This window comes from Antechinus flavipes, chromosome 3 (assembly GCF_016432865.1).
Source record: "Antechinus flavipes isolate AdamAnt ecotype Samford, QLD, Australia chromosome 3, AdamAnt_v2, whole genome shotgun sequence".
Lineage (NCBI taxonomy): Eukaryota > Metazoa > Chordata > Mammalia > Dasyuromorphia > Dasyuridae > Antechinus > Antechinus flavipes.
Window position 1 is genome coordinate 518,376,335 of NC_067400.1, and position 15,413 is coordinate 518,391,747.

The following is a 15,413-nucleotide window of genomic DNA, read 5'->3' on the forward strand; positions in this document are numbered from 1 at the left end:
AAGAGAGAAAAGGAGCCACATGTGCTTATAGCAGCTCTTTTTATGATAGCAAAGAATTGAAAAATGAGTAGATGCCCATCAATTGAGGAATGGCTGAATAAGTTGTGGTATATGAAGGTAATGGAATATTAATTGTTCTATAAAAAATGATTAGCAAGATAATTTTAGAAAGACCTGCAAAGATTTACATGAATTGATGCTGAGTGAAACAAGCAGAACTAGGAATACATTGTACATAGTAACAGCAAGAATGTACAATGATCAACTATGAAAGACTTGGTTCTTCTCAGTGATTCAGTGATCCATGGCAATTCCAATAAATTTTGCATAGAAAACGCCATCTACATTCAGAAAAAGAACTATGGAGATTGAATGTAAATCAATGTTATGTTATGTTCACTTCTTTTTTCTGTTGTTTTTTTTCTCTCTCATGGTTTTTCCCCTCTTGTTCTGAGTTTTCTCTCCCAACGTAAATCATAAAGCAATGTGTATTTTTAAAATAAATTAAATTCTTAAAAAAAATAGATGTCTTCTAAAATCTTTTCCAGATCTAAGTCCTGTAACTGGTAAATCTTCACAAATTACCACTAGTTCCCAGTCTCATCCTACTATCACTGTACCCAGTCCCTCCAACTGACTTTCATATGGAAGAAATCTCAGGCTCTTCACAACAATGAAAGCCATACCTATCAATATACTTCCTAAAATCAGTGCCTAAAATGGAACAAAGTACTCCAGATGTGATCGCTTTCCTAGTCCTGGGTTTTTATGTCATCAGAAAATACATCAGTTTTTCTGGCTACCATATCACACAGGTGAGTTATATCTATCTTGCAATCTGCTAAAAACTGCAAATCTTTTTCTGATGCACTACTATTCTATCATACATCCTTCATCTCTTATTTGTGAAATACAAGGGACCATATGATCCAGCAGAATAAAGAAGCAGACTGCATGATGCAGCAATATAATATAATTCAGCAAATGTGGATTAATCCCCAAAAGGTGCCAGTTGCTGTGCTAACTTCTGGTATTACAACAAGGTAGGGAAGGAGGAGAGGGAGAGGGCAGTTCCCGCTACCATAGAGCTTCCAACCTAATGGGAGGGGAGGGGGAGAAGACAACACAAAAAAAAGTCCAAAAAACAGGTGAAAGAACCTGAAGACAGCATGAAAATCATGAGAATGAATCCACACAATGAAGCTGGTGGAAAATGACTAGCTGACTGAGCTCCTGAGCCTTCTTTACATATTGGTTTAGGTAAGAGTTTTCTGCTTCCAATCAGAAGAGCAGAGGCTAACAGTGTTGATGGGGTTTGAGTACCCAAAGTGATGCAACCACCAAAAAGATAAGTTTTCCAGGCAGAAAACTGGGGGAAAGGTGAGAAGGAAAGAGGAGAGGAGGAAGAGGGAAGAAAGGTGGTAGAACCTGGGAAGATGGTTCCATTCTTAGAACTAGAATCCAAGTGAAGGTTCCAGCGAGAAAGGGAATGCTCCTGTGTGTCTGGACAGCCTGGGCCAGGTGAGCACACTTCTTCAAGTTACCAGGGTGAGAGGTAAGGCCTCCCTCTCCCCTCCACCCTCACCCCTTCTGCTCTCTGGCAGCAGAGAGACTAAGTTCAAGTCCCTGCTCTGCCTTGAAAGAGCTGTGGCCAGCCCCCTGGCGTCTTGGAGACTCAAGATCCTTGTCTTTAAAATAAGAAGCATATATGAGATCACCTTTTTAATACCTAAAGGAAGAAAGGATGATCCAAAGGACAGCAACACACATAAAATATTCTACTCCTAAAATTATCACTGATTGTTCCTGTCTTGGACAAGCCACTATATCTAGTTTTGTTTTGTTTTTTTAATTCTTTTTATTTTTTTGTTACATTTTAAATTCTGAACTATTTCCTTCCCTTCCTTCCTACCCCACACCAGACAAGGTCACCATTTGACACAGATTTATAAATATATGTAAAAAAAAAAAAACCCAAAACTCAGCAACTCAATATTCACAAGTTTTCGAGACATGTAATAATCCCATTTTCAGAAGAGCATCAGGAACCTGTGAAAGCAATATTTCTACAAGTTTAAAAGAAAACAGACAATATCATATACTTTCTGCCAATGCAAGAAAAAAATACACTTTAAGTTAAATTCACAGACTTAAAGTTCTATGTGATTTCAGAGATATAGTTCAAATTTTTCATTTTAGATATGAGGAACTGAAGCCCTGAAGTTCAACAATTTGCCCCAAATTTAAAAAGTAGGAAAACTGAGATTCAAAATCAGGTCTCAAACTCCAAATAACATCAATTCCTTAAGTATTTATTAAGCCTCTAAAATGTACCAGGCACTATGCTAAGGACTGGAAGTACAAAGACAAAGTATGGTACAGTGAAAAGAACACTGAATTTGTTGCCTCTACCTTCAAGAAGCTTATGCCCTACTGTACTCCAAATCCTAGTGCCCTTTGCACTGTACCATGCTGTCTCATTTCATTTTATATTCCTGAAGAGACACCCTGGATTCCTATTCAGTTCCCAATATGTCATAAGTAAGCCTTTCCTAATCTCCTAATATTAAAAAATGTTCCTTTTATTCTCTTAAAAAACACAACTGAAGGCTGCCAGACAATGAGCAACAATTTCTGCATTATTCAGCAGATAGTGCTTACCATTCCAGTGAGTTGCTTGTCCATGATTTGTGCTTTTGAGTGATTTTAAATTTCTATTTAATAAGAGGGGGAAAGTGTTTTAATAAAAACCAGTTATTTCATAATCTTTTCCAAGGTTAGATCACTTACTAGTATCAGACTGTCTTGCTCATTGTGGGAGTTTACTCACTAATTGGACAGAAGGACCAAGTATATAGTTTAGAAAAATCTACATTCTAATTTCTTAAAGTCACTAGGTAGCATAGTGAATACAACATATTTGATTTGGAATCAGGAAGACCTAAGATCAAATCCTACCCCAAACATTTATCAGTCTTTCTTTCTTATGTCTTGGACAAGTCACTTAACCTTTCAGACTCAGTTTCCTCATCGGTAAAAATGGACCTAATAATCCACCTTAAAAGATTTGGGAAGGATTAAATTGGAGCACTATGTAACAATGGGGGATGGGGGGTGGGGGTGGGAGAATGAGTTAAGTGGAAATACCACTGAACTCTTTCTCACAAGATTGATATTCACAAACTATTAGACCGGGAAAGAAACTTACATCTAGTCTAGGCCAAATTCCTCACTTTCCAGACAAGAAAAGTAAGTTCCAAGTTCCAAGAAGATTTAATGATTTTCTCCCATGAGGGACATCACTACCAACTGTAGGTGCTTGGGATTTAAATTAAGTTTTGCTACTGCCTAAATCCTACGCTCTAAGACACAATATGACTTCATTATGTTCAAGTCCCACCTACACAAATCTATTTGATTTTCAGTTTAATTCCATAGGAATGTATTACATGAGTAAAAGCCCCAAGTAAAAGTACTGAAGATACAAAATCAGGCCTGTGCTAAAGTAGTTTATAATCTAGGGCAATGATTCTTCTTCTTCTTTTTTTTTTTTTGGCTTTGCATTTATTTTATTTTCAATATAAACAAGCATTTCCATAACATAGTACAATAAAAAAGATGATTACCTACGGAACTGCAAATTTACCATGTAAAATTTGCTATTCCCTCCAAGTAAACAATAAAGTTATCATATAAATTTCTTTTTTTTTCTTTTTCTTTTCCCTTCCCCCATCCATCCTAGAGCAAGTGGGTGAAAGTGTGTGTGTGAAATATTCACACATATTTCCATATATCAATTCTTTCTCCAGAGGCAGATAATATCTTATGTCCTTTATTTTTAAATTGTGTATTTATAAGAGTAAAAATAACAATCACTAAAAACCGTTCTTTAAAAAGAATATTGTTGTTACTGTATAGTTCTGCTTACTTTGTTCTTCATCATTTAATATAAGTCTTTCCATGCCTTCTAAGATCACTGCGATCATCATGCCTTATAGCACAGCAGTATTCTATTCCATCACAACCATATACCACAACTTGTTCAGCCATTCCCCAATTGATGGGGATCTCTACAATTTCCAGTTGTTTGTCACCACAAAGACAGCAGCTATAAAGAGAGCTCCCATTCACATTCAAAATTACAATTACTATTTGTGAAATTTCCCTCCATCTTGTTTTTATGCACTATTTTCTTTCTTAGCTTCTCTTATTATTCTATTTCTATTACTTTATCTTCTACTCCTTCCCTAGGACAGCAGTCTTTAAGCTAGAGTTCATGAGCTCTTATTTAAAAATAGTTTGATAACAATATTTTAAAATAATTGTCTTCTTTTGTAATTCTATGCACTTAATTTTATGCATTTAAAAATCTTATTCTGAGAAGAAATTCATAGTCTTCAGGATACTGTCTGCCAAAAGGATCCATGACACAAAAGAAGCTAAGAATCTCTGTGGCAGAAGCAAAGTACAATGTGACCAGAAGAATCGAGAGCTAAACTGTGAAGTTTTAAATTCCAATCTAAGAAGTTTGTTCTATATGAACAGAGGAAATGGATGGCATGATCAGATCTGCTATTTTCCCCATTTTACAGCAGAGGATCCTCACTCTCAGAAGAAAAACATAGTTTGCTTACATTCACAAAGCTAGTGATAACATCACTGGAACCAGAATCATAACTTGCACTAGATAATTTCTTGCTCTACTCCCCCTTTTGTTTGCAAGAAGGATTATGAGTGTGGAATGCTGAATATACTGCCAGATGCTATTATATGTGGGGTGTTTCCCTTCAACAGTTATTCTTTGTCATGAAAGAAGCCTCATTGGAAATGAGTGAAAATAAACACTATATATGTATGAAAATGATTGGTATGAAAACAAAGGGTATGAATAAGACATTTTAAAAGGATATTTCCCCATTTTTAGCCTCAATAATATCTGGCTTGCCTATCTCAAAAAGCTTCGGTTAAAAAAAAAAAAAAAAAGCACTTTATAAGTGGTAAGATGCTATGAAAATGACCTGTTGTTTAATTATAACAAATTGGAGTTAAAAGTTGAAGTCACATAGACTACAAATGAGAAATTACAACAGTTGAGTCTAACGGATTATCTACTCTTTTGCAAATATTCAACTCTCTATCCTGGCTGAAGCAAGATTCTTTTTCAGCACAATCAAGATTTAGACTGTTCACATACTGCATCAGCTCTAAATTACTGAAATTTAGCACTGTTCCCTCTTCCTAACTTCTCCCCAAGTTTAGCCATTGGGGAAAAATATCTGTGGAAGATTTACCTGTTATCTGAAAATGGACAACACGAACCAAAATGAAACCTTACTTCAGACTGGCCCATAGTAAATGCAGGCCACATCTAACATTATAGGTCCATATCTGAATCTAAAACTTGGTTTCCTCCTCAAATTATCTTATAGTACTTTGTCTGGGTCTTATTTGCCATCAAATATTACCCTGTATAGTATCTACTACATACATGTATTTATAGAACAATCTTTCTGAAAGCAGAAAAAAAATCATTTTTTTCATCTGTGTATCTGATGAGGACAAGGGTACCAAAGAAGAGGTTAGGCAGGAATGGGTGAGGTTGTATGTTCTCCAAGGCGCAAGTTTGCAGCGAGGGAATTTTGCTAAACTCAAAGGCTATGGTAAAAAGCTTTTATTGTAAAAGAAAACACCAAGAGAGATTTTCTTGGCGAGCATATCATTCTCGAGAGAAGTGATCTGCAAAGACATTTTCTGAAGACTCATTTTATGCATGAGTCCAAGAATTGACATCCTGTCAGACTTCCTCTAAGCTTCTGCAGAACCATTTGGGTTTGTATATCAAAGGAGACATTTTCTGAAAACTCATTTTATGCATGAGTCTAAGAGAATCCTATCTCCAAAGGATGCAAGACTATTTGGGTTTGTATATACATGTTGTTGGTGATTTTACATAAGTTTACAGGGCTGTCTCAGATCAAGCAGAGTTTTACTCTCATCATATCCACCATCAGAAAGTATATCCCATGACACACAACTGCTGAATTAACTTTTTGGTAGGGTCAACAAGAATAATGCTAATGATTATGATGAAAAAACTGTAAGTAGCACTGGATAAAGAGATTAAAAAAGTCTGGAGTCTTGTCCCAATTCTTCCACTAATCAATTACATTATCGTAGATAAATCTCTCTTCTTTTAGGGCATTAATTTTCTTATCTATAAAATGAGATGAGATTAGTTAAGGTCCTTCCCTTTCATATCTAACTTCAAGATTCCTAGCACACTATTTGTGCTAGGATTCTATTACTATATGAATTAAAGATAACTAAAGTAAAAATCATTTTGTAAAACATCCTGAACAAGTGAAATTAATACAATGAAGAACAATCAACAAGCATTTATTCATTGTTTGCTAAGTGCCAGGCACAAGGCTAAGTGCTAAGCATTCAAAGGAAGACAAAAAACAATTCTCTTGAGAGAAGCTCAAGCTCACAGACATTAACATGAAAACAATTATATAGAAACAAGCTATATAGAGGGAAAATTGGGGACAATCTCAAAAGGGAAAGGAGCAGAATTAAGGACTGGAAATGACTTCTTGCAGAAAGTGTAACTTCAGCTAAAACCTGAAAACAGACAGAAATTACAAATGAGGAGAAAAAAGTTGCAAGCATGAAGGATGGCCAATAAAAACGCTCAGAGTTGTGAGAAAGAATACTATATATGAGCAACAGCAATGAGGCCAATCAGTAAGTCACTCAGTCATTAAACATTATCTTCTATATACCAGATAAGTACTAGGGATACAAAGGAAAGGGAGAAAAATCTCATCCTAATTGGAGAACGAACATAACTATGTACAAACAATCTGCATAAAGGATAAATTGAAATTAGCCAATAGAGAGAAGGCATTAGAATAAGAGGGATCAAGAAAGGCTGCTTGTAGAAGATAGGATTTAAGCGGAGTCTTGAAGAAAGCAAGGGAAGCCAAGGAGCAGAGATGGAAGAGTTAAGAGCAGGATAGCTGGTGAAAATGCCCAGAAACAGTGGAGAGAATATATCTACTATGAGAAAGAACAAGGAGACAGTGTCACTGGATCACAATAAAGGGGAATCTAAGAGAAAGGGGGACAAGAAAACTGGAAATGTAAGAAGAGCCAGGATATAAAGGTTGAAAGATAGGGGATTTTATATTGATTCTGAAAGTGAAAGAGAGCCAGTGAAGAGCCAAGTATGGGAAGTAATCTTTAAGAAGATCACTTACTTTGAGGGCTGAGTGGAGAATGAACTGGAGTGAGGAGAGACTTGTGAAATGGAGACTAGGACCAGGCTATTGCAATAGTCCAGGTATGAGGTGAGAAAAGCCAGCCAATGACAATGTCAGAGGAAAGAAAGAGGAGTGCATTCAGGAGCTAATATAAAGGTAAATTAAACAGGTCTTAGACATGGAGAAAGTGAGGCACGAATGATAAAACTAAGTTGCAAGATTGAGTGATGGGGGATAGTGGTGCCCTAGACAGCACTATGTAAATTTAGAAAGGGAAAGAATAGGGTAGGGCAGTTTACTTGAGCTTACTTTTGAATATGTTAAGTTTAAGATGTCCAACAAGCAATTAGAGGTGCAAGAGATAGGGTAACCGAATCCATGTGAGTTGATGCCATCACCAAAAAAAAAAAAAAGGTTTATTTGTTTTTCCCTGAGGCAAATGGGGTTTAGTGACTTGACCAGCATCACAGGGTCAGGAAGTGTTAAGTGTCTGAGGTCACATTTGAACTCAGATCCTCCTGACTCCAAGGCTGGTGCCAAATGAAAAAATTTAGAGAGTGAAAAGGGCCAAGACTAGACTCTTATAGGATACCCATGTTTAGCAAAGATATAGCAAAGGAGACTGAAAAGGAGCAAGCACGTAAGAGGGAAAGAGAGAAGAGAGCAGTGTCACAAAAACCTTTAGTTTTCAAAAAGTGGGTGATCTCAGAGAAAGGACACAACATAGCATTGTTAGCATCAATAGATGCAGAAAAAGCATTTGATAAAATCCAACATCCATTCCTATTAAAAAACATTAGAGAGTATAGGAATAAATAGACTTTTCCTTAAAATAGTATCTATTTAAAACCATCAGCAAGCATCATATGTAATGCACACAAACTGAAACCATTCCCAACAAGATCAGGAGGGAAACAAGGTTGCTCACTATCACCATCACTATTCAATATTGTATTAGATATGTTGGTTTTGGCAATAAGAGAAGAAAAAGAGATTAAAGAAATTAGAGTAGGTAATGAGGAAACCAAATTATCACTCTTTGCAGATGATATGGTATATGTAGAGAACCCCAGAGAATGAATCAACTTTAGCAAAGTTGCAGAATACAAAATGAATCCACATAAATCCTCAGCATTTTTATACATCACTAACAAGTACAACAGCAAGAGATACAAAGAGAAATTATATTTAAAATAACTGTCCATAGTATAAAATATTTGGGAATCTATCTGCCAAAGGAAAGTCAGGAACTATATGAGGAAAACTACAAACTACTTTCCACACAAATAGTCGGATCTAAACAAATGGAAAAATATCAAGTGCTCCTTGATAGGCTGAGCAAATATAATAAAGATAACAATACCATCTAAATTAATCTATTTATTTAATGCTATATCAATCAAACTCCCAAGAAACTATTTTACAGACTTAGAAAAAAATAACAAAATTCATCTGAAAGAATAAAAGGTCAAGAACTTCCTTTTCTTTAATGCTTTTTATTTTTCAAAACATATGCATGGACAATTCTTCAACATTAGCCCTTGTAAAATCCTGTGTTCCAATTCCCCCCCCCCTCTTTTCCTATGCCTTCCCCTAGATGGCAAGTAGTTCAATATATATTAAACATAGTAGAAATATGTTAAATCCAATATATCTATACATAGTTATACAATTATCATGTCACAAAAGAAAAAAAAAAGTAATAAAATAAAATGCAGGCAAACAACAACAAAGAGTGAAAATGCTATGTTGTGAACCACACTCAGTTCCCACAGTTCTTTCTCTGGCTGCAAATGACTCTCTTCATCACAAGACTATTGTAACAGGTTTGAATCATCCCATTGTTGAAAAGAGCCACGTTCATCACAATTGATCATCGTTTAATCTTGTTGTTGCCATGTAAAATGATCTCCTGGTTCTGCTCATTTCACTTAGCATCAGTTCATATAGGTCTCTCCAAGACACTCTGAAACCATCCTATTGGTCATTTTTTACAGAACAATAATATTCCATAATATTCACATACCATAATTTATTCAGCCATTCTCCAACTGATGGACATCCACTCAGTTTCCAGTTTCTTGCCACTACACAAAGGGCTGCCACAAACATTTTTGCATATGTGGGTCCCTTTCCCTCTTTTAAGATCTCTTAGGGATACAAGCCCAGTAGAAACACTGCTGGGTCAAAGGAAATGCACAATTTGATAACTTTTTGAGCATAGTTCCATACTGCTCTCCAGAATGGTTGGACCCATTCACAACTCCACCAACAATGCATCAGTGTCACAATTTTCCCACATCCCCTCCAACATTCATCATCTTTTCCTGTCATCTTAGCCAATCTGAGAGATGTGTAGTGGTATCTCAGTCGTCATAATTTGCATTTCTCTGATCAACAGTGATTTGGAACACCTTTTCATATGACTAGAAATAGTTTCAATTTCTTTATCTGAAAATTGTCTGTTCATATCCTTTGATCATTTATCAATTGGAGAATGGCTTGAATTCTTATAAATTTCATTTTTGATACAAATAAAGATGGCCTAACTACCAGACCTAAAACTATGTTACAAAACAGTGGTCATCAAAACCATTTGTTACTGGCTAAAAAATAAGAGTAGTTAATCAATAGAATAGGTTATGTTCACAGAACAAAATAGCCAGTGATTATAGCAATCTAGTGTTTGACAAACCCAAAGACCCCAGCTTCTATGATAAGAACTTACAATTTGACAAAAACTGCTGGAAAAATTAGAAACTAGTGTGGCAGAAACTAAACATTGAGCTACACACAACACCATATACCAAGATAAGGTCAAAATGGGTTCATGACAGAAACATAAAGAATGTATTATAAACAAATTAGAAGAACATAGAATAGTTTATCTCTCAGATCTATGGAGGAAGAAGGAATTTGTGACCAAAGAAGAGATGGAGATCACTATTGAACACCAAATAGATAATTTTGATTATATTAAGTTAAAAAGTTATTGTACAAACAAAACTAATGCAGACAAGATTAGAAGGGAAGCAATAAACTAGGAAAACATTTTTTACATTCAAAGGTTGTGCTAGGGACTTCATTTCTAAAATATATAGAGAAGTGACTCAAATTTATAAGAATTCAAGCCATTCTCCAATTGATAAAGGAAAAAACTGAAACTATTTCTAGTCATATGAAAAGATGCTTTAAATCACTATTGATCAGAGAAATGCAAATTAAGACAACTCTGAGATAACCATTACACACCTGTCAGATTGTCTAAGATGACAATAAGAGATAATGAGAGGGGATGTGGGAAAACTGGGACACTAATACATTGTTGGTGGAACTGTCAATGAATGCAACCTTTCTGGAGAGCAATTTGGAACTATGCTCAAAAAGTTATCAAACTGCATACTCTTAAATCCAACAGTGTTTCTACTGGGTCTATATTGCAAAGAGATCTTAAAGGAGGGAAAAGGACTTACATGTGTAAAAATGTTTGTGACAGTCTTTTCTGTAGTGGTAAGAAACTGGAAACTGAATGGATGCCCATCGATTGTAAAATGGCTGAATAAGTTCTGGTACATGAATGTTATGGAATATTATTGTTCTATAAATAACAAACAACAGGATGATTTCAGAGGCCTGGGGAGACTTATATGACCGATACTAAGTGAAATGAGCAAAACAAGGAGATCATTTTACATGGCAACAACAAAATTATACAATGATCAATTCTGATGGATGTGGCTATCTTCAATGATGAGATGAGATTCAGGCCAGTTTCAACTGTTAAGTGATGAAGACAGCCATCTACACCCAGAGAGGACTGTGGGAACTGAGTATGGTTCACAACACAGCATCTTCACTCTTTTTTGTTGTTGTTTGCTTGCATTTTATTTTGCAGTTTTTCTTCTGGTTTATTTGATTTTTCTTGTGTGGCATGATAATTGTATAAAAATGTATGCATATATAGGATTTAACATATATTTCTACTATATTTAACATATATTCAACTACTTGCCATCTAGGGGAGGGCATAGGGGAAAGGGGGGGAAAAATTGGAACACAAGGTTTTGCAAGGGCTAATGTTGAAGAACTGTCCATGCATAAGTTTCGAAAAATAAAGCTTTAATAAAGAAAAAAAAAGTTTTCAGTCTTCTAGAAATTTTCTCTGGCTATGCTCCAGATCTGGAATATTCTCCCTACAAATTTCTACTTCTTGGCTTCCTTTAAGTACCAATGACAATTTCAGCTTCTATAGGAAACCTTTCTTAATGCAAGTCCCTTCCCTCTGCTAATCATTCTCTATTTATCCTCTAAATAGCTTGTTTGTACAGAACTGTTTGATTGTGGCCTCCCTCATTAGATTGTGAGCCCTTTGAGGGCAAGGCCTGTCTTTAGACTCTTTCTGTATCCCCAGCACTAAGCACAGTTCTTGGCACAGGGTTTTCTGGTTAACTGATAAACAATTATCAGAAAAGATTTAAGAACTAAGAATAAATGTTTCATAAGCAAAGTGACATTATATTGGATTTCAATTCACATATAAAACTGGAGTTTCAAAAATGTTTTCACATACAACAGTGGATCTATGATCTCTCTGATGTATATTTTCCCTGAATTCCTAAACAACATATCTTATATACATATTTTCTTCAAATGTAAGTGAACATGTTCTCAAAGAAATCCTTCAGAAATCCTAAATATTTTAGATGAACTTTTTGAAGTATATTATATATATATATACACACACACAGTTATATGAAGCTATCAAAACAAAACTTACCAAAGAATTCTTGATCACTTCACTCTTATAAAATTCTAGAAAAGAAAAGAAAGAATAATTACAGTGAAGAAGAAAATAAAAGCTTTACTCTACTCCCTAAATTATAATCATTTTTCTAGTAAATATTCCAATTAGTAAAATGCTTTTGACAGTTTTTGGAGAGGTCAATTTGCATGCTCTCATTATTCCCATATACCCCTTTAGAATTTTATAACAGTATTCCAAAAGGAATTAATCACCTAATCAACAGTTACAGTATTATTTTTTAAAACTTTTAATAAAGGTTTAGTTTGATAAAAAATAACTGAAATACATTGCTTTATGGGTTATTACATACTTTCCATACATCATCTTTATATTCTCAAACCAATAAGATAAGTGATACAAATATTATTATTCTAACTTTACAGATGACGAATTTGAAGCTCAAAAAGCAAATTGTCCACAATCACAAAAGTATCTTGAGTCAAAAGTAAAACTCAGTTTTTATAATTCACAAGGCTTTGTAATATGATAGAAATAGGGACAAGATCTATAGTTTCTTTAGCATAGGAATTCCTAGGTGAGAAAACTCCCTTCATTAATTAATACAGGCCAGTAATTCCTATCCAACTTATAGACAATGAACTGGCTATATCAAAAATGTCACATTCAATTATGGAATATTATCGTTTGGTAAGAAATGACCAACAGGATGATTTCAGAAAGGCCTGGAGAGACTTAGACGAACTGATGCTGAATGAAATGAGCAGGACCAGGACATCATTATATACTTCAACAACAATACTATATGATGATCAATTCTGATGGACCTGGCCATCTTCAGCAATGAGATAAACTAAATCAGTTCCAATGGAGCAGTAATGAACTGAACCAGCTACACCCAGCAAAAGAACTCTGGGAGATGACTAAGAACCATTACATTGAATTCCCAATCCCTATATTTTTGCCTGCCTGCATTTTTGATTTCCTTCACAGGCTAATTGTACAATATTTCAGAATCCAATTCTTTTTGTACAGCAAAATAACGGTTTGGTCATGTATACTTATTTTGTATTTAATTTATACATTAATATATTTAACATGTATGGGTCATTCTGCCATCTAAGGGAGGGGGTGGGGGGAAGGAGGGGAAAAATTGGAACAAAAGGTTTGGCAATTGTCAATGCTGTAAAATTACCCATGCATATAACTTGTAAATAAAAAGCTATTAAAAAAAAAAGTCACATTCAAGGAAGAGTATAGTAATGGGAGTAGGGGAAAACTAGATAAATTATGGTAAATACTGAACAAAATAAATTTAAATGCAACATATTAATTTGTGATTTTCTAAGTCAATATGCAACCAATAGGAATCCTTCCTATTTAACTTTTAACACCATTGGCCTAGAGCACTGAGAAGTTTAAGTAACCTATGTCTTATTGACCTTAAAGTCACCTCTCTATCCACTATACCATGCTGCCTCTCATATAAGCATAAATGAAAATAAGCCCTTCTTTGTATTGCTTTCATAAATTCTATTCTTACAAAGCCAGATATATAACACAGAGAGCTATAAAAGAATATAAAAGCATAACATAGCTATACAGCATATAAAAAATGACTATGCTTTGGATTCTAATTCTAGATATACTTATTCTATGACCTTGAACAAATCATTTAGGTCTCACTTAGATCTCAGATAAAGTATATCTGATCTCAGTAATTGGTCCAAAATTTAAAGCATCTATCTTAGTAGGTGCTAAATTAAGTATGCTTTTTTCCCATATATTATCAACAATTACCAACCAGAGATACTCAACAAGAAGTAACAGAAAAAGAAATCCAACTCAAAAATATTTAATTTATTTAACAAGACACAAGCAGAAATAATATATATAAAACTAAAAAACACTCTTTATACAAATGAAGACAGACCCAAATAGTCAAAGAAATATTCACTGTTCATGGGTAGGAAATGTCAATGTAAGAAAAAATGTCCCAAATGGCTAAATTTTTAATTATGTAATAAGTATAAAATATTTATTACAAAAAAGGTAAGAGATCTTAAACAGAAAAGGAAGGGAGACAGGGAAGGAGTAAGGGAGGAAGAGAAGAAGGGAAGATGGGAAGAAGGGTAGGAGGAAGGGAGAAAGGATGGAGGGAGAAAGAAAGGGAGGGAGGAAGTAAAGAAGGGAGGGAGAGAAGGAGGAAGGGAGAAGGGATAGAGGGATGAAGAAAAGGAGGGAGAGAGAGAGAGAGGGAGAGATGGAGAGAGGAAGAAAGGGAGGGAGAGAGGGAAGAAGAGAGAGAGGGAAGGAGGAGGAAGGAAGAGAGGGAGGGAAGAAAAGAGAGAAGGAGAAAGGAGGAAAAGAGGGAGGGAGGAAAGAAGAGGGGGAAAAGGGAGAAGGAAGAAAGAGAAGGGGAAGGAGGGAAGGATGGAGGTAGGAAAGGAAGGGGAGGGAAGGAAGGAGGAGGAGAGGGAGAGAGGTAGAGAAAAGGAAAGGAAAGAAGAGCAAAGGAAAGAGGAAAGGAAAAAGGAAAACCTAGCAAAATCAGATTTAAAACTATACTACAAAAATTAATTTTCAAAACAATTTGGTGCTGGTTTAAAAATTAAGAGGTCAATCAGTGTAATAGATTAGATAGATAAGAGACAAAAACCAATACAGTAACCTAGTATTTGATAAATACCAAGGACCCCCGAAAAAAATTGAGTAAGGGATTAATTCCAAAAAAATTGCTGGTAAAACTGGAAAATCAGTCTGGCAAAAATAAGGTAGACTAACATCTCACAGCATATACCAAGTTAAATGATATATGGATACAAAGGTGACATAAACAAATAAGAAGAATAAAGGGGGAAAAAAAGCACCTTTCCAATCTGTAAATAGGTAAAGAATTCATAACCAGAGATAGTTTCACATAAAATAAAAAGGAACAATTATGATTGTGTTAAATTTTAAAATTTTTGTACACACACACAAAAAAACTCTATGTGATTAATTAGAAGCATGGAGTGGAGCCAAGATAGTAGAGAGTAGACAGTTCTCTTTGTCTAAGCTTTTCCTGGCTTCCCTCAGATCAACACCAGGTCAAGCTTCTGAACAAGTTTTGGAGTGACAGAACCCCCAAATATTAGGGGTATAACAAACTTCCAGCTGAAGATAATTTTGGAAAAACTTCAGGAAAGAACTGTTTCAACCAGTCATGGAACGGAGGAGGTGGCCCAGCAGAGGTACAATGCAGAGACCTGGGGTGGACTGGTCTCCAAGCACTGGAGGAATCCACCAGGAGGCTCTTGGCCAAAATACAGCAGCACTGGCTACTCTGTCCTGACTCAGTAGCCAGGGGATTAGCAGCTGTGAGACCTTCAACAAATTACAGAAGA

The 15,413-nt window shown here is 35.3% G+C and overlaps 1 protein-coding gene across 2 annotated transcripts in view; it reads right to left on the reverse strand.

Moving 5' to 3' along the window:
- The window catches only part of UVRAG (UV radiation resistance associated), a 410,809-nt gene that overhangs the window by 338,125 nt on the left and 57,271 nt on the right, over positions 1-15,413 (reverse strand). For both annotated transcript variants that reach the window (XM_051987076.1, XM_051987077.1), the window contains exon 3: positions 12,043-12,077. In XM_051987076.1, coding sequence (XP_051843036.1) covers positions 12,043-12,077 — 35 coding nt within the window. The remainder of the gene's footprint in view (positions 1-12,042; positions 12,078-15,413) is intronic.